This window comes from Pungitius pungitius, chromosome 3, assembly GCF_949316345.1.
Source record: "Pungitius pungitius chromosome 3, fPunPun2.1, whole genome shotgun sequence".
Lineage (NCBI taxonomy): Eukaryota > Metazoa > Chordata > Actinopteri > Perciformes > Gasterosteidae > Pungitius > Pungitius pungitius.
Window position 1 is genome coordinate 11477527 of NC_084902.1, and position 25002 is coordinate 11502528.

General features: G+C 40.2%; 1 protein-coding gene across 13 annotated transcripts in view; it reads left to right on the plus strand.

The window, feature by feature from the left end:
* The window catches only part of ncam1b (neural cell adhesion molecule 1b), a 60382-nt gene that overhangs the window by 18379 nt on the left and 17001 nt on the right, over nucleotides 1-25002 (plus strand). For 7 of the 13 annotated variants that reach the window (XM_062561203.1, XM_037468589.2, XM_037468611.2 and 4 more), the window contains exons 2-10: nucleotides 7329-7403; nucleotides 7806-8015; nucleotides 9480-9623; nucleotides 10680-10817; nucleotides 11188-11305; nucleotides 12843-13003; nucleotides 14133-14275; nucleotides 15619-15642; nucleotides 21466-21495. In XM_062561203.1, the coding sequence (XP_062417187.1) occupies nucleotides 7394-7403; nucleotides 7806-8015; nucleotides 9480-9623; nucleotides 10680-10817; nucleotides 11188-11305; nucleotides 12843-13003; nucleotides 14133-14275; nucleotides 15619-15642; nucleotides 21466-21495 (978 nt within the window). In that variant the 5' untranslated portion in view covers nucleotides 7329-7393. The remainder of the gene's footprint in view (nucleotides 1-7328; nucleotides 7404-7805; nucleotides 8016-9479; nucleotides 9624-10679; nucleotides 10818-11187; nucleotides 11306-12842; nucleotides 13004-14132; nucleotides 14276-15618; nucleotides 15643-21465; nucleotides 21496-25002) is intronic. The other 6 variants (XM_062561199.1, XM_037468631.2, XM_037468714.2 and 3 more) reach the window with 2 other exon arrangements.

The following is a 25002-nucleotide window of genomic DNA, read 5'->3' on the forward strand; positions in this document are numbered from 1 at the left end:
GCTGTGCTGGAGCCCTGAGCTGGACCAAGTCCCCCTGCTTCTTCTTCTTCTTCTTCTCATGCTAATATGATACAAAACCTTATCCTGCATTGTGGTTGTTTTGTGTTCACGTCATTTTCTGAATGATTTCTCCAGGCAAAATGATTCTCTCTGCTGGGATTTTTCACAAGCTTTTCCAGCCCTATATTTGAAGTGTCCATGCAAGTATGATGTGTGCACTTTCTACAGACCTTCTAAATACAGACTCATTACAAGAGCTCACAGCAAACCACGATGGGCCGTAGACGCTCAGGTTTTCTGCCGCTCTGGGCTTTTGATGTGTGGCGCACAGCTGATGCAGATGCTGAGGGGCACTTGCACTAAATTGCCCAAATGAAGGCAAATTCTGTTGAGCGGAGGAGGAGGAGAAGGAGGACTCGCAGCTAATCTGCAGCAAAGGGAAGGAGTGGTCTTCTAGCTCAGAGAGGCTTGTGCCCATTTTAACTTCTATTTTGGTCTCAGTTTGAGTCACGATGCTACCTACAAGATGTTATTGCTTCTCTGTTTCCTGTGTAAAGATTAGATTATTGGGAGGAGCCCAAATTTGAACGTCTTTTTTGCATCAATGATTGATTCTTGTCGGTAGTCCTTAGGTATGCAGTGCCAAGTCTGGAGACCGGTGCATGTAGGTGCAACTGCGCAGACTGGAAAATATCTTCCGTAATATGAAGTTAACTCAGTAATTCAATTTTGTTTGGCAACAGACTCAAAGGATGCACATCAGACACACCCATCACAATTAAATGCTCAGGATGTGAAGAATCTCCCGTAATCAGGTCAATAACCAGGTGGATTCTCTGAAACTTAGTTATTAAAGTTATTTAATGAATAGGCTAAATTATGTTGCTATCTATAAATCTTTTGGAACATTGAAAAATGATTTAAAAAAACAACATATTTAGTGTCTCTTATTGACTAATCAATGAATCAACCAATCATGTCAGCTTTAGTCAGGGCACACGTGTCCTTGTTGACACCAATAAAGTCAAGTTCAAGCCAGATTGCACATTTCATTTGTTAGGGAACTTTTTTACATGGGTTATAATAATTCCTGCATCATATTTTAAAGGATATTTTGTGTGAAAAGAGTGAATCAGGATATGTTTAAAGAAGTCCTTTATTGTGATGCACATCAAGCTACAGTACTCAACAAAAAGATCCTTCTGGCTCAGGACAAGGGGATTAAAGCGATTTGCCATAACATATGAGGTTGTTTACATCAGTTTCACAGCTAAATACCTTTCAAAAATTTGTGTGGATGCCATAGAAAGTACATATTGGCTTAAGCTTAGTTTTTAATGGTAATAAAAAAATTAAGAAGCAGGCCATGTCTTTGCACTTGTGGGGGGGGGGGGGCACACTCATTGCCTTTCAAAAGTAATCCACGTTGATTTACTGTAAGCTGCAAGCCATTTGTTGTGCAGTCTTGTGTGATTTAAAAAGTGATGCACAAATGAAATGGCCCAAGTGTCTTAAGCCTGGCTGCTTCAGCCTGGGACTACAATAAAGATATGAGCCACAAATGAATTGTTTAATTTCCTTCTTTAAATATTTTGTGGTTTCATTGAATGATTTTGTGCAGACAGGGTTGAATTCTTAGCTTTTTACTTAAATACAGGATGAGGTTAACTGGTGCGGACACTGGAGAATTTTATCAGCACCGGAAATATCCACTGAAGGAAATCCTGGTGATCAATTTGAGTTGTGTGCTGTGTTTTAACAGCCTCTTCAATGTAAGTAGTCCCTCTTTGGAGGCTACACTGCTACGTCCAATCAGACAGCCGAGGGAGAGGGAGGGGGACAAAGGGGGGGAGGGGGGGCGGGGGAGAGACCGAGAGAAAAATATTGGGAGGTTGGAGCTGGTAAACACGTTTCCATGGCAACAGGAAGAAGTGAGTATGACTGTGGTTGAGCATGAGCAGCAAGCAAACACTCACTTGTTCTTTAAAAGTTGTCCTGAGTGCAACCACTTTGGGGGAAGTATGTCCCTTTCAGCCCGACGTCTCAGTTTGGGGTTTGTTCTCAATCAAGGTGGATTCATTTGCACCGAAATACTAAACTAGACTAACATTCATGAAGTGAAGTTACACATTACGTACCCAATATATGAATATGACACCATCAATTATGTGTGTGTTTGAGAGTGAGTGTTTGTGTCCATCCATTTTGACATTCTTTTGTATCTTAAAAACTATTGAACAATTTAATATTAGATTCCAACTATTTTACCTTTTGCTTCTTAAAGGTGTTGTACTACCGTTCTACACAGGAATTGTTTTTGATGAGATAAACTGAAATTTTTCCGGTCTTGTCACACAAGTTGCTCAGCAATTTTTCAGATTAGCGTACCTTTCATTTAAATGGTCGATCTGGTTATTTGGTTTATTTTAGATGACAGGTAACCATCTGTAAACTATGGTTTATGACTGACTGACTTGTGTGTGTGTGTGTGTGTGTTTTACACTGTCAAAAGAGATAATAAGCCTAATCCCACGAGGCAAGTGAAGCGCTTACTACCAGTAGCACACGCTGTAGCACCCGAGGTGTTGTTCAAAGATAACTACGGAGGCCAGAGGAAAGAGGCCATGCTCTGCATTAATTCTCATCTATATGGCGTCCTTGTGCTTCATATTTTATCAGCAACTTCCAACACAACCGTCAAAAGTCAGTTCGTCCCCACGGGGGACTTAAATTTAAGATAAAGAGCAAGCTAAAAAGGCAGAATTCCAGCTACATGAAACTCTTTAAGGCTCTCTGACTGCCACCACTAATCACTGCCGCCCAAAGGAAATCAATGCACATCATTTTCGTTCATGATATCTAACGCCCTTCCACCGTCATGACTACACACAAACACACGTGCAGCCACATGTGTGCAACGCCCGGCGGCTGAAATCATGGCGATGAACCTTGAATAGCAATGGTTTAAATTGGAAAGACGTTGCTTTCAAATATATGGCTCCAAATATTTAACTCCGTGAGCTGCATTTGGAAACCGTCGATCAATTCACTCCCTTTACGCCACCACTAATTATTGTGTGTCTTTACTCAATGTTGGTGTATATTTAATGAGTTTGCTGTAAGACTACAAACACAAGGGTTTTGTTGATGACCTAGAGACACGTGAATTATTGACACTGCAAGCTGCCACCTATCGTCATAATCAGCCTGCATCCAAATATGACATTGCCCACAGCTACAGTAAACATGACATCACGAAAAAACGGCTCGGAGCCACGGCCCTTGTGTTGCATTCAGATTTGCCTCGTGCTTCTCTGTTCCATTGCAGCCAAATGGGACCAACAACTAGATTTATTGCTGCAGTTTTCTCAGTGTTTGTCTCAGCTTTGCGTTAAAGTTTATGCACACCATCATTCTCTGCTCATATGTCATCCGTCAAGTTGAACACATGGCGCCATTGTGATTAAGACTTAATTCGCTGCTCAGATTTTGAGACAGACTGGCATTATTCATCCATTTGTTGGCAGCTCATGTTTGGACTTCCAAACATGTTGTGCAGGCACGAAATGGCGATGTCTCGAAGGCAGAGATTATTAAATCGAATAATCCTCCTCGCTGTGTTTCCTTTTCAGTGTTAAAAATGAAATTATTGATGTGAAATGGAATCCAAAATCACTAAGAGGCAGAGCCATACCTCAACTTTGAATGTTTTTCAGTCTTCTGAGGTTGATGAAAAATTTGTCTTGGTCTTTTGTTCTTGTCTCTTGAGATTCTCCTTTGGGTTCTATCTTCACGTTACTGTTTTCATTTATTGCATTACACACTCGACAGAGGTTTATTGTGTTGGGAAGGAGATGGATCTTATTCCGGCCTCATTCAGTTTATGTAAAAGGTATTTTTTTAGGAACAAAAAGCAAAGTCTGTAAGGGAACGGTATAATGAAATTAAAAATGTAACTTTGGGGGAATTGTTTTTCTTGAACTAGGCCACTACTGAATAGTATTTTTCTCAGTTAGCCGGTCAATTGTTAAATGGCTGAACAATTAGCAAACTGGACCTGGACTTGTTTCATAAGCCTGCGGTTAGTTTTGCCAATTAGTGGTGTGTAGGCCCTTACGGGGCCGCCTTATTTTTTACCCCTTTTAAGTTCTCGCTCTAGTTTTAGTCTTCTTTTACACTTGAGGCTTGCAGTATGTTTACATTAAGATTTCTTTTTCTTCGTTATTGCAGTTATTATTAGCAGATTTAAAGGAGACTTTTCAAGATCGGTGGCGCATGGAGTAGCCATGGTGCACTGGGAACCGCAACGTTGGTGGTTCGAATCCCTGCTGCTCTATGTTGAAGTGTCCCTGAGAAAGACACCCAACCCCCAACTGCTTTCACTGTGTGGGATGGGTTCAAAATGAAAAAAACATGGGTTAAAAATAAATGCAATGTAAGACGCTTTGGATAAAAGCTAAATGACATGTGACAAAAGTAACTAATCTGATCTTTATGCAACAAGTTTTCATTTTGCTCTTGACACCTTGTTTTGCGCTGCATTTCTCTCTTCCTGTTTTACTGTAAATATTAGCAACGTAGTGGAATACAAATAAACATAATTGATATAGACGTGATATGGAAAATCAATTGTAAAGCCATACAAGTATCGTGCATCTTCTATCTATATGAAAAGTACAGAATACTTAAAAAAAGTAAATGATGTGGGTGTGCTGCTGTGTTTTTCTTCTGTGATATTCTATTGTGAATAAGAAGAAAAACATGTAGCTGGAGAGGGAGAAGGGGATGGGGGATTGTTCATCATTGCTCGCAGGATACGACAGCGGTTTTGCTTTGGTGCTTTTAATATAGGAAACACAGTGGGAAAGTACTCACTTGGCTCACTGCCTTTGAACTCCTTGACATGAATTCAGTGCACACAGTTGATAAATCCTACCTATATGAGAGTCTTGTTGTTCACCTTTGTTGAAACCCAAAAGTGCTGATTAAACTGTACCGACATTTAGGAGGCTGTAGTTTGTGGTTCTGTTGTATCAGACTGAGAGGGGTGTGAGATATTCAGCATTAGTTTTACCAAAAGCCGACCTAATAAACCGGCAACTGACTTTATTACACATACAGTATTTAAAATGCATTCATTGCAATACTATTCATTGTAGTTATGCGATATTCTGAAGCATGTGCATATTTCTTTTATTGTTTCTGGAAAAAAAAACAAAAGGAGCTTTTATATTCCATGACAACCAGACAAAAACATAACACCCGGCCTTTTTAGTTAACATGCTTTACACTATTAGGCACCAATTAAGCACCTGCCCCACATCTCACCCTCCTCTTTAACTGCCACTCCACCTCCTTTGGAATTGAAGAAAAAGACAGTTTGATAGTACATCTGCATGGAGTGAGCTCACAGGAATTATATTATTCAGCCATTTCAGTTTGTTAGAGTCCTCATAATGGCCCTTAAAAATGCTGAAACCACACGGTAAAGTGGTTCCAGAAACACTAAAATACAACAATTAGACCACATTTCAACAGTAATAATAATACATCTGGCACATTTTAAAGGTTTTTTCCTGCTGAGATGGCTTTGGCTCAGTAGGAACCATTACAGAAATGAAGCACTTTCAGACGTTGCATTTCATAATAAGCTTTACAAATAGTCTTCACTTGACTTGATTAATCATCATCTCCTTTCCTCCTCTGCAAATGAGTTGCCCGCTCCACTAAATGAATACCAACAGTTGTTATTTCCTTGTTCCAATTAAAAACAAAACCCTCATCCATAAATGAATAATCGTGTGACTTAACAAGCAGCTTTTATGGACATGAAATGTGACAGTTTTTTGATGCCTGGTTTTCATGTTCCGCCGCTTTGAACATCAGACGCTGCTGACAAAATAAAACAATGTCGCTCGTTTAAAGACAAAAACCTTCAAACAACTGAATACCTGCAAATCATGCTGTCAAAAGGAGAGCAGAGAGAGCGCCAGCAACGGTGATTTTTATTGCCTGAACCCATTTCAACACAGAAACAACACTACACACCCACTTAATGGTTGTGTCTGGGATTTTGTGAAGTCATATTTTGTTGTTTCCCGTATCGTTCCTGTATTTTTTTTTTTAAATGATTACCTCATTAGAGGAGAAGGTAAAGATAGGTGATTCATTGGTCAGTCTCTCCAGGGAGAAATAATGAATGGGTAATCCGTTATTCTTTTAAAAATTCTTAAAGCACTGCCTCCAGCTGCTGCCGTGCGAATACTGTTCTTGCCAGTTTTCTTCTTTGATGACGAGGCTAATTATTTAACTCTCTGTGTGCACAAGATGAATTGACTGTTGGATATCCCACCTTCAGTCCAAAAGGAACCTGCGCAATTTAAATGTGTTAAATTGGGCTTTGGGACCACCTAGCAGTGGTCACTAGGAAATACATTTTTATGCATTTGGAGCCCATTTAGTCACACTTCTTAGTCTCTCCACAGGGCCCCCCCCCCCATGAGAGATTCTGCAAGGAACAAGTGAAGCTTTGTTCTCATTAAGCACAGAAGTGTTCCGGGCCATTCTTCTCTCTGTGTCAAATAACAGAAATGTGTCTTTTTTTATCCGTTTTTTGATCATGTGCAGGCTTTAACTTTTCACACGCTGTATTTTTTTGGTTGACAGACAGGGTGATTTTTCTTTTTTTTAAAGCATCTTAAAATTATTTTCACTCAAAATGCGTTGGCAGCACAGCATTCGTTCTTACTAACTGCTGAGCGTTAACTCAATAATTGCAGTGCCTGAAGCATCAGGAAACACTGCTCTGCAGGGGGAGCCAGGCATGTCAGTTTGTTGGTTAGCATAAGCATTGCTTTCTACAAGTTTCCTCTACCCACCGTAGAAAACGTGGATGCACGTGCACATATATGGTTTCTGCACCCGACAGGCAAGGACAAAATAAGCTGCTTTAATCTGGGCAAACTGAAGGAAATGAGATACTCAGCTAAATTCTTTATCGTTTGTACTGCTTTTAATTGACGTTAAATACTTGTACCAACTGTTATCTAGAATTACGTAATTATACAACATTTACCAATTTGCTTCAGAGCAACTTACATTTGCTGTTAAATAATCAAATAGGAATTTAGTTCTGCATCTGCTTAAGAACAAAAGATACCTGATGCAACTGTGATGTGAACTCAATTCTATGTTCGAATAATGAGCAAATTAAGAGGTGATTGCCTGCAGGTGGCTGCCGCTTGTCTTGCTTTTTGATGGCATATGTCAATGTGTACAAATTTCTTTTTCCGATTTTGTCATTTCTATGTGTTTATTTTCTGTTCCAGTTTCATTGGAAGTGCAGATCACTCCAAGTCACGGGGAGATTAGTGTTGGAGAGTCCAAATTCTTCATGTGTGAAGGTAAGTTTACCAAACTGTGATGATGAACAGAGCAGTTCATTTTTTCCCTTCAAACCTTCATCCAGCATCTTTTTTACCACCATTTTTATGTACAGGAGAACTTCATGGTGGTTCATGTTCAGTGTTTACATTCTCATGAAAATAACATTTTTATCATACGTCAATCAGGTTTTAAAACATTTAGTGACCTCCTTATTGTTACCATTTGTACCCGACAGAAAAATGTCATGAAATGTTTGAGTTTATATAGGAATATTTTAACTACCATTAATTTTATAAAGCTAAAAGGTACAAACCACCGGATTTGGTCCATGCACGCTTATGAACAACCTGCAGTGTAACATCCACACTGGTGATCATTTCTGGTGTTTCCTAACATGCTGCTCTTCGCTGTGCTCGCAGCTGTTGGAGTTGCCAAGCACATAGACTGGTTCGGACCAAATGGCGACAGGATAGAACCGAACAGACCAGACATAACAGTCACCCGCAACGATGAGTCATCCTCCACCCTCACTCTGTACAAAGCTGGGGAGGAAAACGCAGGAACGTACAAGTGTGTCGCGACCAATGGGGACCAGCAAGGGGAGTCAACTGTCAAAGTGAAAATCTACCGTGAGTCTTTTTTTCTTCTCGCACACAAATGATTGAGTAGTATGAACAGAGAAGAAGCAAAAAAGAAAACCTTGTTTATTGAACTTATAGTATTTTATTGACTGCTCAAGGGCAACATATTACTCTTTTTCTTTTCAAGTGAGGATAGATTTTTCATCAGTTCAATAAACGGTCGGAAGACCATTAGAGGGCTGCTTAATGATCCTGTCGGTTGTGCAGTTCTTGTGAGTAATGGCTTTTATTTTCCATGAATGCCAAACATCAGCAAATGTCCGTCAGAGAAGAAATCCTTTGCCAAACGGAACGTTTCCTGTTATTTCATTTCCTATTGAGGCTATTATTAGAAGTGGTCACCCATGTAGATGCTGCATATGAAAATCAATATACAGCAAAATCAGATTGCCTTTTTCTGTTTGTAATTTGCATTCGTCTTGGCTCAGTAGATGTTTAGGGAATACTTCACCCTGTGGTAACTTGAGTTCTCTATCAGTATTTTGTCAAAGAACAAAGTCTACCTGAGCTGGTGCAGCATAATTCAAGTTGCATACATTCAGTTGTATGCTCACTTCTTCCCAAACCCTTTTTCACTAAGCGTCTTTTTGAAAGTAAGGTTTTATTGCATATGCATGTGTTTGTAAAGTAGTGCAACTGGATAAATAAAACATGCAATATACGCACACACATTCCAAATGAGTTCCACTCGTACATTCACTTGAGGCAAGCTACCAATGCTGCTTGGAGCAACCTCTGCCGCCCATAATACAGGAAAGTGTGCAGATGTAGTGCAGTCAAAGAAAATAACCGCTGCTGCAATTTCACCTCTTTTGCCCCGTGCCGGTTATGAGTGTTACAGCTGCTGTTTTATTTTTTAACTTTGTGTGTGTGTGTGTGTGCGTTTAAGGTTTTACGTTAAAAATCTTCATAAGAAATGCACTGCATGAAAACTAAACTAGCTAAAAAATGTCTTCATATTTTAAGCCTTGTATGGATGCTGTAGATTTATAGCCGGGAAATAGAATAAAATTCTGTAACCTTTGCATTTAATTCCACTCCCTGCAGCGCTCTTCATTAAACGATTGGTGAGTTTTAGAAATTACTGGAAGTGACAAATGCTTTAGTTCTGATGACTTAAAATGGGGAGTCGAGGGGTTTGGTACGTGTGATCATAAGCTTGCAAAGTAATGAATGAAAAGCCCTTCTCTCTGTAGATCCAGGGAAATTGTTTGGTTGTAAAATCTTGCCGCAGTGGTTATCTATTAAAAAGATGGTGATTGGCCCACCAATGTCTAAACAACATTGGCTTTATTTTGAAGGTTTTTGCTTTCAAAACTACACAAATTCCTCTATTTTTAATATTGAAATATAATGATTTTTTTTCCCAGCAGTGAAACTTTGTGAAGAAGATTGAGTTTTTGATGATAATAATACATGAGTCAAAGGTGTTCATGCATGTTGTTATTCCAGAAAAAGTAACCTTCACAAACGCGCCCTCACCCCAAGAGTTTAACGAAGGAGACAATGCCATCCTCGTCTGTGATGTCATCAGTTCGCCTCCACCCACTGTCTTCTGGAAGTACAAAGGAGCGAGAATACAAATGCAAAAAGATGGTAAGTGCTCTCTAGACACCTCCAGACCATATTTCTATTTAATTTGATTTGGTGTTTAGCTCCAGTCATCTGTTTTAAGTCGATACATTCTTAATATTTTTGAGTGTTTATTAATTGTTTTACATTTAGTCTGCATAGCCCAGTACTTACTACTCAAAGAATCCAAATAAGCAAAAATCTGTCATTACTAATTATTTTGTGTTCCTTGTTGTGTTTCTTTGAAAGATTAAAATTCCAACCTTGTTAATGTTAATCAGAAAGTGGTCATACGTGCATATTTGTAAATACTCATGCTATACCCAGATTAACTATGTGAAATGGCCAGATTTGCAGTGGAGTAGCATCATTGAAGCATTGCAGTACTGATTTGAGGATAAACTCTTATGACAATAAACATATTTAATAACTGTAATCTAATATGACCGATTTCTTGTCGGTCTTATGGACTACAAACAAAAAAATGTTTTTCCTGTGCTTTTGAATTGAATTTGAAAATAGAAGTGATTCTTTGTTTTTCACCTCTGACACTGAGCAATATCATTATATGTCTGATACTGTTGGTATTCCTCACTGGAAAATAATAACACAAGCTCGTGTGTGGGAGATAGTATTTTGAATTACGACATGATTAAATTTGTTCGGTTCAAATTTCATCTCCAAGTGGGAGCGCTCTTGCAGCCTATATTTCTCCTCTTCTGCAGCTTGTGAAATGAGAGTTGGGCATACTCACAGATATGACTTTGACAAAGTGAAAATTGCAAGTATTCGTCTCCTAGATAGAGTATTTTGATGTAATTCATCCCTGACCTGACTGTCCATTTGTTAGAGCAATTGAACTTTTTGAAAATGCATAAATTCAACATGACATCTGTAATGATAAGACAGAATATTGTTTGTTAACTCAGGCATCTGTTGGATGTTGTTGTCTACCAGATATACCAAAAGGAGTCTTGTTTTTTGATTACATCACTATGCAACAGTCTGGGCATCCCAACACCAGCTGTTCATCATCTGATACTAAAACTAACCTGACATATATATTCTGCTCTCTTTCAGTTCGCTTTAAGGTATTGGGCAATAATCACCTTCAAATACGTGGCATAAAGAAGACAGACGAGGGCTCGTATATCTGCGAGGGTCGCCTCATGGCTCGCGGCGAGGTTGATCTGCGGGTCATCAGGGTTGTTGTGAATGGTGAGCACACCTCCCACTATTTCCTCCTCCTTTTTGTTCCCATGTGCATGTTTTTGTGTCGCAGGTGTCCCATGACGCTTAAATGTGCTGCGTACACTCGGAGACAACCAGGCTCAGCATCAATGTGGAACCGGTTGCCAGGAGCAACCGTGTATCAAAGATGTTCCATGCTAATGAAGTCTGTTTCCTGCAACTTCTGAGCCAAGCAAATGAGTGTGCCTAAAATAAGTGCTCTGAATTTATCAAAGCTTCTGTCCCTGCCCCCCCCACCCCCCACACTCCCTCACTGCTATTTATCTATGCAACGATCTGCCCATGTATCTGTCTGTCTAGCAGTACTTTTTATTGTTCATCTCTCTCTATGTCCCAGTGCTCCCGACCATCCGGGTATGGCAGTCAGAGGTGAATGCCACAGCGGATGTCGGGCAGCCTGCCATGTTAACGTGTGCTGTTGATGGCTATCCGGAACCCATGGTGACTTGGACAAGGTAAAACCCAGGGAGACAAACGCTTTGTAGTGCCGCTTGTCAGATGCCAGCACAAACACGTATCTATATATTTTTGGAATGAACCCCTTTGTAAGGCCTGACACACTGTAAATATAACATAGTCTATTTTTAAAAAGCAAACAATCAGCTTTATCTAATGATAAAGGGATTGTTGTTGCATGCAACAAACTTGGTGCTTTCACTTTTTAAGCATTTTTCTTTATTTGTGTAAATTCACATACACAAACAGCACATTATTTACTAGAGACTCATTTATTTTCCTCTTGGAAGTCTGTTAAAGTTTGAACTATTCAAAGGTTGTATGTTAGCACATTATTAAATAGCATTAGCACACATATGCTACGTTAGCTACTGAATGTAAACTGCATGTCTACACATGCTTTGGCTTTTTGATGACTATAGCATGACTACATGAATGTAGACCTACCTGACTTATAATGTAATTTCACATTAACTTCTGTCTGGATCTCCAGGTGATGTGGTGGTTGGCTTTTACACTGAGATCTTTAGACTTTAGCTTCTGTCTGGATATGTTAACCTTTTTTATTTACTGCTGAATCATTTTGACCTTGAAATAATACTGTAGACCCTTCTGTCTGCTTTTCTTGGCTTCTTTGTTTTCCCAAATAATATGATGAACACTGTGCGCTCCATGGGAACTCTTGACAGCTTCCCAGAGGACCGGAAATGGTTGTTGATACATGAGATCAGCATTGTTTAAAGCAGACGGCACTAAAGGGAAAAGGCTTATTAGAAATGACAGGGTGCGTGGGTAGTACATGTCCTACATATATGAGCAAATGTCATTTTACATTTTTAAATTACACAAACATCAAGAAGACACTAGGGGAATATGAATATACGTAACTTACTGGTTTATTCATTGCAATGGGGTACTTAGTTACAGGTAATAAGAAGTGCATGAAACAGTGAAACCTGAAGACCGGAGTGATATCAATAGCCACATTATTCTATTATCCTGTGTGTCTGAATGGGGCCATTGATAGCTTCCCGCTTTGTTAAACTGTCCCTGATCACCTGGTTTCCTAGCCAGCAGTTGTGCAGACAGCTTCGATTGGGGGCCACTAAGTGTAAACAGCCCCGGCTTTTAGCATTGTGTTGCCCTTGAACACATTGTTTTATAAATGTGCAGGCTTACAGCACCTGCTATTTGTTGAGAGCTGTATTGAAACCCGAAACAAATGATTGCAGACATTCGAAGGGTCGAGACCATTGACGTTTTTTCTATGGCTGCCAATGGTCAAAGAGATTTTTCTTAGAACTTACTCTTAACACTGAATGCGAAAGCCCCTGCAGAACCAAAACATTCAACCCATGTCCTCTCATCTTTTTTTTCAAGAACCTCAAAGTGTTCAATTTTTCTGGTGTTATAAAGTTGTTATTTGAAAACGAGCTGTATTTTATTTTATTTTTTAAGCTTTTAAAATGTTGCACTGTGTTATACTGTTATGTTATACTGGAGGGGATGGATGGATATGCCGTTTGCTTTCTACAGGAACGAAGTGGTTCTCGAGGCAGGAGAGAAGTACAGCTTTAATGAGGACGGCTCAGAAATGACGTTGCTGGATGTTACCAAGCTGGATGAAGGAGAATACACCTGCATTGCCAAGAACAAGGCTGGGGAAAGTGAGAAGGAACTCAGTCTGAGAGTGTTTGGTGAGCGAGAAAGTTTCATATATATATATATACACACACAGAAACATACATACAAGAAACTAAAGCGTTAATATAAAAGTGTGTGGGAATGAGTTATACGAGTATGTAGGTGGGGGAAGAACAATAGTATGGTTTGTGTCTGTTTTCTAAAGGATACAACATGAGGTGTTGTTTCAGTGTGGGTTGCGGTTGTTTCATGTAAAGATGAAGCTTAAGGATCCAGAGAACTGGCCAAGTGGGATGAGCTTTGCTTTTCTTCTCTTGTGCCCACTCAGGTTGTTGTTGTCTTTATTCTGTCTTGCAACGCACAACATTTCAATCACAACCACGATATTGGTGCATGTAGTCGCATCAATTAAATTCACAATGAACGAGCTGGTGCAGTTTGTTCTCCCAAACAACAGAGGTGGCCTGTAGACCTCAACAGGTAAACGATTACCATAAAAATATAGAGGACAGCTTTCAAAGCACACTGCTTACTTATTAAGCAATATTTACTCCATTATCTGAAAGATGTTCTGCTCTCCTAAAGTTATTGAAGGAAAAATGCACTCATGAGGCCCCTGAAATTATGTTTTACACCTGTATTCTTTTCTGTGTGGTATTCAGTAATTCAGATAACAGGAAGTCACCTTCATTTATCTTGGTGAGGTGATTTTAACGTCATCCTTCACTGATTTAAAGTATGTTTCATTTTTACCTCATCCTTAGTAATATTTACAGCTGCAAATATTCACATTTTTTTGTCCTGTATTATTAAGGCCCTTTTATTTTAAAAGAGCATTGTAAAACATTAAGATTTGGCTGGTTTATGAGTCGGACAAGGAGTGTGATTTGTAACTGATATTTGCCTCAGAGTCTGTGACATTTTTCCTTTTGCTTCTTCCTGCTGCATGTCCATGTCCACTGCAAATCATATTGAGTCATTTTGTGATTTTAATATTCCATGTAATGTTATTCTCAGTTCAAATATGGCTTTTTACTGCTATTATTATTACTGAAGTTTTGAATACAATTGAACAAATGAATCCATATTCTTGCTTGTTCTAATATATTAACACAATGCAACAGAGTTGTGCTGCTGAACCACCGGGCGCCTTTGTGACGACTTTGTGTTCAATGTTTACAGTCAAACCTAAGATCACCTACATCGTAAACCAAAGCACTTCGGAGATGGATGAGCAGGTAACTCTGACCTGCGAGGCATCGGGAGATCCAACTCCCACCATCAGCTGGAGTTCCGGTGAGCACGTCTTCACTGAAGGAGAGCAGGTGAGACGACAAAGGGCGTGTGGATGACAGTAGAAGCTCACTATCTAAATCTCTGGCACTCAGTTCTGCTCCTTGAGGGCCGATGTCCTGCAAGCCATTTTGCACCTGAAGTTAATGAACCACAGTTGGCGCAGAGTAGACTGATACATCGGTGTCCCTGCTGCATAATAAACATCCTAACCACTTAGTTTTTAAGTAACGAGTGCACACTGTGGAAATTAGACACTGAAACCACTTGGTATAGTTTAATAAAATAAAATGATGGGATGATAGGGTCGTATTGTGTTTAGACATGGCACATAGAGTAAATAATGTAGAAAAAAGCAGTCACAATTTGTGATACCTCCATTTGGACGTTGGGGATGTATTTCTAGGCCTTTGAGCCGCCGACAGCTGTGGCCGGAAGCATCCTGTCGTCCATCCGTGTCATTCTCGTGAAGGCGATATGTCAGGAACGCCTCATGGGAATTTCTGCAGATTTGGCACGAACGCACCGTTTAACTCGAGGGTTGGCGGGGGCACACAGTCATGAGGCAGTAATTAAGTTATTTCTAATTTCCAGTTTGACTGTTATCAATTCATCTCATGCACCAATTTCTGCATGTTATAAAAATGAGCTTTCTTACAGTATATGTTATGTCAGAAATCCTCTGAATAGGGACCATCAGAGAGGAACACAAACCTGCAGAACCCCGGTGTCTCAAGGAGATGAATTGAATACCGTTTTACCTGAAGAGGTACATTGATCACGCACAGGTGGGGGACTTCTGCCGCTTCTTCGACAAGATTACGGACTGCTCATTATTTCCCCTAAATTAGCAGCTTCTTGTAGATGGCCCAGAGGAGCTCACGTAATTATCTCAGCAATAGCCAATAATGAGTACAGTACTGATGTCAAGAAAATCTTCTTCAGAAACCCAATTAAACCATTCCCCAAATAGTTATGCAATTTGAGGCAATGGCTAAACTTTAGTTGATTCTTATTGTGCTGGAATGAGCACTTGAACGATCAAGTGTTTGTTTTGCATTTTCAATCCTCACTGTTCTGCTCGTGCTGGAGATTGAAAAGTTGAATTATGAGTAAAGTAAAGTATGTTCTATTGACTATCAATATCTATTGATAATCGGCTGCCATCTTTTTGATTTGGTTTTCAGCTATCTTCGATTCGTTGTGCTCTTGGTAATGTTTTCTGCAATATTCCACGTGCAAACCATCAAAAACAATGAATCAGTATTTTCGCACACCTATTGCCGCCATGGCCTGCTTCTTCAAGGTCTATTTTGTAGTTCATAGAGGAATTCTGGAGCAAGTCCATTACATGCACTACATTTTCTTCCTACAGGCACATCTAAACAGGATCTATCAGGTATGAAATCCACGTCGCACAGAAATGTACCGGAGTAGTGTTGCTTCCAGATTTGACAAAACCCCCAGTGAAATTGAATAATTCATTTTTTCTTGAAAATCTCCCAGCTGTTTCTTGAAAACCCCAAGGAATGATCTCATCAGAGTTCATAAAATGGATTTGACTGCTGCATGCTTCCCAAATGTAGTCTGAAAACTTGACTCACTGATCTTGTGATAGAAAGTGTGCGGAGCTTCTCTCATGAGATCAGATGGCAATTTGGTTAATAACATAAAAGAGAGAGAGAGAGAGATGCCATTTCTGTGTCACTGTTGCCTGATCATTTCAAACGTTACATCACAGCATGAGGTTGCCTGGAATCAAGCCCAGCTCAGTCCGCCTATCATTTCCATAGTGCTGTAGTTTGTCTAACATTTATGTCTGTGTCACTCGACATTTTAGGGGAAAAGTGCTCCACCTACAATCTGTTTGACTATCAAAACACACCCTGTAGACGAAAAAAGGAAAATGGGGAGCGTTTCAAACAAAAGTGGCCAGTGAAGTGGATTACGATGCGAGAAGGTTTAACGGGCATTTTTCCCCATTTTTGAAACCTGGTTACTACTGAAATCCATTGTCACTGACAAGCAAACTACCAACTGTCAAACATTAAGGGCTGAGTGTTTGATATTCCAACATAGGTTTTGAGTGAAGCATCACTGAGTGCAAAACACGCCATCACCACATGACGCACGTCAAGTCCGCCCCACACACTGACTGAGGCGAGGCACACATCAACAGTTAACGCCGCTGTTCTATTATCAGATAAGTACAGATGTCCCATGAGAAGCAGCTTTTTTTTTTTTTTGCAGCACACCTGCCAGCTGCTGTTGCACAACTTTCTTTCCTGCCGGATGACGGATCGTCTTCTTCAGCGGTCTTGAAGCTGTCATAAGGGGACCTGGGTGGCTCTCACAGCTTTGCATTCCACCATTTTTTTCATAAAAGATTTTCCCCGTTAAGCTACACTGTAGGTGTGAAAATAGGAAACAAGTAACACACACACACACACTGGGGCTCTCTTTGCCATCGACAAAGAAACAGGCAAATACAATACACATTTGTCACGGGACACATGTCATGTGACGCACAGCTGTGTTGTGGTGGTCGAGTGTTTTGCGCTTTAGTCTGCAGTATGTTTCGTGATCCGTGGCATCTCTTTGCAGCTGTCCTCAAAGAAATGATTAGCAGCCTTGCTGAGTGACCGTAGAGTAAAGGACGAGTCGATTTCTCACATGTCCCCTAAAAAGCTCTGATTCGTCAACAAGGGAAATGATTTCCATGGTGGGTGTATAGTGAATGCATGAGGGAACGGCTGCTAATTGTTTAATCGTCTTGTTCTGTTTGTTCATTTGATGTCCGTCTGTCATGCTGTCTGCAATCATCATAACAGCTGTATTTCATCTAGGGCGGTGTGACAACTGTAACAACATTCGTTTGGGGTGGACATGCTGATCGGGAAAAAAATGCAGCTGTTCATTTTTTTTTTCAAATTTTAGAGGATCTTAAGTGAAGGAATTTTTTCAAAAAAATGATGATGAAAGATCTTCGTGTGGCTCATAAAACCAGTATAGAGCGGTACTGTGCCAGTTTAGATGTGTGTTGGTGATGAACACACAGAATCCATTTGTAGTTCATTTGAATGGGTTTTCAGTTCCTGGAGCTCGCTTGTTGGTCTTTGATTTTGGGTTTGAATGGTACTGTGTATCGAGGACATGCACTTTGTTATGTAAGCAAAAAAAAATTGATAGCCGTTTTATTCCCATATAGTACTTTACTTTATCATACATACTGTATCTGTAATGTTTTGTTCATTGTTGGACAACAGATGTCTTGAAAACAAAAATACAATCATTAAAGAAAGCTTCCTCTATGAAAGACACATACAAACATTACACTTCTCCTTTTTGCCGTTGAATGCTACTAAATGAAGAGAAGTTGTGGTGTTCTGTTTAACATATAACTGCCATTCATCTGCCATGGCTGATTAAAAGACAGTTGACTATTACTATGTATAACCCGACATTTTGGTAATCAACCAATTTTAGCATCATGCCTTTACGGTAAGATAATGATTCGCTGAATGATCGCAACATTTATATGGGACCATAACTTATTTTAATGATTTTTATACTAGTCAAAATGATATTATTATATATCATTATAAATCATTTGTACATGTTTAAGTGGTTTTGGCCTGCTTCTGCCTTTATAGCTTGAATAAAGTATTGATCAAGCCAAAAAAAACATGTATTTGGGAATTATGAAAGGTCCCTATGGGGTATTCAGACAAAGTTTGTCCCCAAACACAATCCTAAAGTTAAACTTAATATTTACAAAATAGATTTTTAGGGTGTCTCAACCCTGCGTTGTTTACGTCTCCTTATTTCCTGTGTTTCTTGCAGTGTTTTCCCTGAAACCATCGTGACAAGGAGTGTGTTATTTACCACATCACATGCACGAGGACAAAAAAAAGCTTCTTTTGGTCAACATCTCAACAGTGTACCCTAAACTAACATTTACACCTTCTACAAAGCTTTCAACCTGCCCATGCGTTATATTGGAGTCCTTGAGTAGAGATGCATTTTAGAGAAGCCAAGATGTATGCTTTTAATAATGTTACTTTCATGTGAGAGGAATATATGAAATGCAGCTGGTTAAGGATCACAACTGGATTAGAGAATCCTCAAGGATGCTGTATTTCAATCATATAAGAATCCAAGTGGTTGATATTCTGTGGCGGACTAGCCATTCATTTTTAGTTGGAAATCTCGTCTTGCTTCATTTTACTGTCTTTTTTTCTTCTTTTTTTTCTTTGTGGTCTCAGGTTTTTAAAGACAAAACACAGGGAGAGACGAATTCATTATGAATAACCTCCCACTCAAAATGTCCAAAGCGGCGGTGCACAATGTGCAAGCATAGCGGAAGAGTACTCCATCATACAATAGAAAATCAGTAGTACTGTACATTGAAAAAGGAAAGAAACAAGGAGCGAGCTCTACAATTGTTGTGCACTGTGCCGGTTTGTGAAGAACTGTTTGAAATTCAAATGGCCGCTTATCTGGGGATAGTTTCGTTTATACGGCTATTCTAATTAATATTTATTTTAAAACTTTAATCATCTTTTATGTCGGTTGTACGGTTGTTCCAGTCTTTTGAAGGGATTTGCTCCAAGTTACCCAAGATAAGTGTGTCTGTTCAATATGGGAAAATGTAAATTAAGTATTTATCCATCCTTTGTACATTATCTACATAATGAATGTTTGGCTTATTTTAATACATATTATACAATCCGTTCGTTGCTGTAATTTTCTAGAAACACCTTTAACTGGAACAATACAAGAGGAGTTTATATTGAAAAATGACAAGCACATTAAGAAAAAGTATATGATTAGTTAAAGTATTTAATCTCTGTATTTTTCTTTTCTTGACACAAATCTGCTGTGAAAGTCTGCTCCGTCTAACATCCAGATTGCCAATTAGAGGCTAAAGAAGTGAGACAAGACATGCATGAGTATCTTCTAAGTAATGACCTGCTGTAAGAGAATGTGTAATTAATGTGGTGTGGCAGCGGTTTAGGCGGAGCATCGGAAACAGAGGAATGCTTTGAGGGCTGCGTGCCACAGCAGAGAGAGCATTGTCTTCTTCTCCCAACACAACAGCACTGCTGGCTTAGTAGTGTGTGTGTGTGTGTGTGTGTGTGTGTGTGTGTGTGTGTGTGTGTGTGTGTGTGTGTGTGTGTGTGTGCGTGTGCGTGGGGTGGGCTGGGGGGGATGGGGTGATCACGTAAGGTTTTCCTGGTGATACGCCGGGAAAAAGGTTAACGACAAAGGACAATGACAATTTGCATAGTCACCAGTTTTGGTCAGGCGTCCCCCGGTGAATAACCCCTCTCCTCCCTCGGGCTTCTGCACATGAGTAGTGCGTATTTGTGTTACTACGTCTCCTTTTTTCTCTGCGTTGCCCTCAACGCGCTTACATAATTCAGGACGGAAGGAGAGGCGATGAGCCCTCATCGCGTTGTTCTGAGCGGTCTTTGTTTCGCCGTCTTCCCCTTGTCCCCTTGTTCCCTTGTTGCGTTTGCTTTCGCCGCTGTTTCCTCGTCCTTTTAGTCTCGACACCAACACCTGTCCCAGATGTGGCTTGTCAGCTCGCCGGCTCACTTAGGGCGGGAGGGGGGGGGGGGCGTCGCCGCAGACGAGTGTGATGTTCCAGCCTGATGGGTTGTCTGTTTTTAATTGGACCACGGCTCTTTCCCTGTGCGCCGTGGTGACATGCAGCCGACTGCTGTTCCCCCGATGACGTAGCTGCACAGCGTGTTGCACTGTGACAGTAGAGGACTCACAATGCTCTTTAGAGCACAGGGAGAATCACACGCACACGATGCGCTTTGCATGCTATCAGTCCAAAACAGCGTTTAATGGTCTCCTTGTTTTACATCCCTCATGTTACCTCCTGACAGTTCAAGGGGAATCGTGTTCGTCGGCCATGTTAAGTGCATAAATTCAAAGGTTTTTACAAGCCACCGGCATTAATAATGAGAAAGGGAATTTCTAGTGGTGAATGAATTAACTCTTGCTTTGGTTTACTCGACAGTTGCACCTGATGAAATAGCTGTTTATTCTTCTGCTTGTTGCGCTTCAACACTTATTCGCTATGTGGCTCATCACATCTCATTGTCATGCTTAACATTTTCTCTTCAGCGTCATGCAATGCGTAGAGCATGCTTTGTGAAAGGCTTTTCGTCTTGTGGGGTGGGGCTGCTTCTGGCTGTCACTGTGATTTAACTTGACATGGCATGTTGACTGAAACAGTTGTGTTGTATTTGTTTGTTATCCAGAGGTTTGACTTAATCTGCAAATATGTGAATTATTTCTGCATTCAGGAAAGTGGGAACTATGACAAAGATGATTGGGGTTATGACCTATTTATCTTTATGTATGAGATTCTATAAACTCTGAATTAATAATGATTGCAATCCAGTAATAAATGCAATTTTTTTAAATGATATGCATTTAGACATAAGAGCTGAGCTGCTTTTACTACATGTTGTAATGAACCATTCTTAGATTCATAGACAGCCCCTGACAAGGTGATACGCTATCGAATGCTATTTATATAGAATGAGTCATTCAAATTACATTTTTGATCTATTCTATTTTAGGCATGAAATGCAATCAAAGCATGAGGTTGTGTTTATCGTTCAAGTACTGCTAACATTGAGAGCAGATGTTCTGATACAGCCCACCTGTAGGCACCAGGAGTCACACATACTTGATGACTACTGTTGTTTCTTTGTGTTGGAGATGTTTTTTTACATGCACAAATAGACAACTCTAACAGAGCCAAATACCGTTGTACTTTACATTCTCATTAAGCCTCAAAAGTGGATTGTTAGTGGATAACGGCTGTACAGCTTTTGCCAAACGGCCGCGTTATCCCTTTGTAGCGGTGTAATGGATTCACCTTTTCTCAATAAACCAAAAACCTCTTCATCCGTTAGCATTATCAGGAAGCCAATCCAGCTACTTCTTTGAGGATTAGTTCAAACAAAGACAAAAAACTATTGTCACATAATTACGCTTCACCAGTACAGAAATCCAAAGCATACCTCCTTTGTATACACTTTCTGTAAAATGATACATTCAGCCAAGGGATTGTGGATGTACACAAAGTAATGCAGACACGCATGCAATGTGCAGCGTCCCAGCTTTGCCTGGATGGGGATTACTTTCTAAGAATTGCTTTGCCTTTTGTTTCTTGTTGTGTCTCTGTCCCCTACAGGCATCATGGACTCGGCCCGAGCAACACAAGGTATTCTAAATGCATGACTTTTTACCTACACCAAGCTATTTTTATATCAGAGGAATACAATTAAGTTCTGGATGGAAGCAGATCAAACTTAATTTGCTCATTTAAGGGTCAGGGAAAGTATAAACTCTGACAAAGATGTTAATGGGGGCGGATGTGTCCCTATCTCTTTGTTTTACTGGTCTACTTCAGCCTTTGTTTTCTTTCCTATCAGACATTTTAACACACAAACAGGAACTTAAGTCGATACAAGACATCAGATTTCCAAGATGTAGCTATTACATAAAAAAGAAAAAGTCTTCTGTTCATAAAAACTAATTTTTTCACAAATTTAATTCAATATTGAATATACACTCACCGGCCACTTTATTAGGTACCCCATGCTAGTAACGGGTTGGACCCCCTTTTGCCTTCAGAACTGCCTCAATTCTTCGTGGCATAGATTCAACAAGGTGCTGGAAGCATTCCTCAGGGAGTTTGGTCCATATTGACATGATGGCATCACACAGTTGCCGCAGATTTGTCGGCTGCACATCCATGATGCGAATCTCCCGTTCCACCACATCCCAAAGATGCTCTATTGGATTGAGATCTGGTGATTGTGGAGGCCATTTGAGTACAGCGAACTCATTGTCATGTTCAAGAAACCAGTCTGAGATGATTCCAGCTTTATGACATGGCGCTTTATCCTGCTGAAAGTAGCCATCAGAAGTTGGGTACATTGTGGTCATAAAGGGATGGACATGGTCAGCAACAATACTCAGGTAGGCTGTGGCGTTGCAACGATGCTCAATTGGTACCAAGGGGCCCAAAGAGTGCCTAGAAAATGTTCCCCACACCATGACACCACCACCACCAGCCTGAACCGTTGATACAAGGCAGGATGGATCCATGCTTTCATGTTGTAGACGCCAAATTCTGACCCTACCATCCGAATGTCGCAGCAGAAATCGAGACTTATCAGACCAGGCAACGTTTTTCCAATCTTCTATTGTCCAATTTCGATGAGCTTGTGCAAATTGTAGCCTCAGTTTCCTGTTCTTAGCTGAAAGGAGTGGCACCCGGTGTGGTCTTCTGCTGCTGTAGCACATCTGCCTCAAAGTTGGACGTACTGTGCGTTCAGAGATGCTCTTATGCCCACCTTGGTTGTAACGGGTGGTTATTTGAGTCACTGTTGCCCTTCTATCAGCTCGAACCAGTCTGGCCAATCTCCTCTGACCTCTGGCATCAACAAGGCATTTCCGCCCACAGAACTGCCGCTCACTGGATGTTTTTTCTTTTTCGGACCATTCTCTGTAAACCCTAGAGATGGTTGTGCGTGAAAATCCCAGTAGATTAGCAGTTTCTGAAATACTCAGACCAGCCCTTCTGGCACCAACAATCATGCCACGTTCAAAGTCACTCAAATCACCTTTCTTCCCCATACTGATGCTCGGTTTGAACTGCAGGAGATTGTCTTGACAATGTCTACATGCCTAAATGCACTGAGTTGCCGCCATGTGATTGGCTGCTTAGAAATTAAGTGTTAACGAGCAGTTGGACAGGTGTACCTAATAAAGTGGCCGGTGAGTGTATTTTCTACATACGTGAGAAAATAGGTGAGAAATAACACTTCTTCTAATACTAGTGCTGAGTGAACGATAATAGAGGATGGGACAGATTTATAATTTTTGCTATCACATGAACAACATGTCACGAAGCGTGTCGTCGATGATTAGCTTATCACAGCGTCAGGTGCCAGATCAAATACTAGGCTTGCCATTGTTATTTATACTTTTGTACCATTTAAAAAGAAATGAATACATATTTTTAGACCATTTGGTTCCTCAAATAGCTATTTAATTTGCTATTTGCCAGAAGCTTTGCTCTGTAATAGTTTTAAAATGGTTCATTCTTACAATTAATACCACCTGTGATAACAATAAGTCTAAAATTAAAAACGTGACTGCAGCAGGTGAGGAAGACTTTTTTTCATCAAGCACAGACTGACAGTAATGACTAGGTATGTGTAAATTTACACACGGTTACAGTAACATATTGTGCATCAGCACCAGTACGCTGTGCGAGGTAGTAACACTAACACAAAAATTCCAAACACCTTATCCTGGTAAGATTTTCCATAATTAAAAGCAAAAGCAGAACACACAAATTAAAACTGAGTTATGCCACGTTACTTTATTTCATGGAGCATAAATATGATAACTTTTGTTTTACAAATTATATCCCACCAGCCTATTTGTGATTTCAGGTTTCAAGTGCATTGATACGTTCATATATCGGGCAACAATGGATCTAACTTTCTGAAACAACGAAATAGGGTTTGATCCACCTGCACTCTGAATTGATTCAGTGTCTTTTTGCAAGAGACCCCATTATTGACCAGGCAGCGGAGGAGCAGGATCACGGGGCAGTATGAGCATGCGGAGCGTGATCGTAGCAAGTGGGCAGGCAGCTGAGGGTTCATTCGACCACAGGGAGGGAAGGTACATGCAGGGGAAGGTGCATTTGTATGCGGAACCAGTTAAGATTGGGTGAGACTTGAGTTTAACGTGTCCTCGGTGGATTCTCGATTTTATGCGCCTGAGTGTTCCAGCAGTGTCTCTCTCCTCTGGTGGGAAGGCTGCAGAAGCGGTTGGAGAGCTCTGCTGACAGTTTGGTCTGATTTATTCAAGGGGGTTTCTGTCTGAAAGTTGTTTTTGCTTGGTTTTGTTTTTCTTTTATAGAGACACTAAACAGATCATGGCTGTTTGATAAGGATGCTTTTCTATAGACTGTGAGCTACTATGCTGCATTTAGCATGCAGACCGACAATCCATTGTTAGAATACATCAATGAATTCCAAGATGCACTGACAATATTATTTCCTCCAGTGGAGGATGTTTGTTATGGGCTACTGTGTAAACTGACCATATGTCTTTGTTCTGGCAGTAGCACACCATTAAAAAGGACTCAATATGGAAGCATACTGACTTACTAGGACTTGGTGGTGGTACATGTGTGGAATGTTGCAAAGATTCAGGAGTCCAAAGGCGATGCAACAGGGGTGGAGGGAGAATGCTTTCTGCACAGGGGTCAGAATAAAAGGGTAGTGTGTTATGTAAGCTGCTCTCCGCTCTGCATAATGAATACCCCAGACATGCTTTGTCTATTGAATTTGGATACAAATAAGCAAGGGTTTCTCTTACATGGGTGCCCAGACTGGGCCTTAATTCCATATTTGTAAAACGCATACGTGTCATTGTTTCGCCTACAGCTTGGATCAAGGCCATAAAGGCAACCAATACTGCAGCACAATCCACAAAAAAACATCAAAGCTTACCGTATAAAAGAATATTATATAAAAAAAGAATGTCCCAAATCCCCAAACTAATCTTCAGATTTACTGACTGAATATTTGTTCTGCCTTTGGCGGCACTAATGAAAACATCAGGACAATTAAGGTTTACAACCTGCATAATACATTTTTTTAATGAGTTATTTCCTGTACGAGAAAATGTTTCTTCAAAAGGA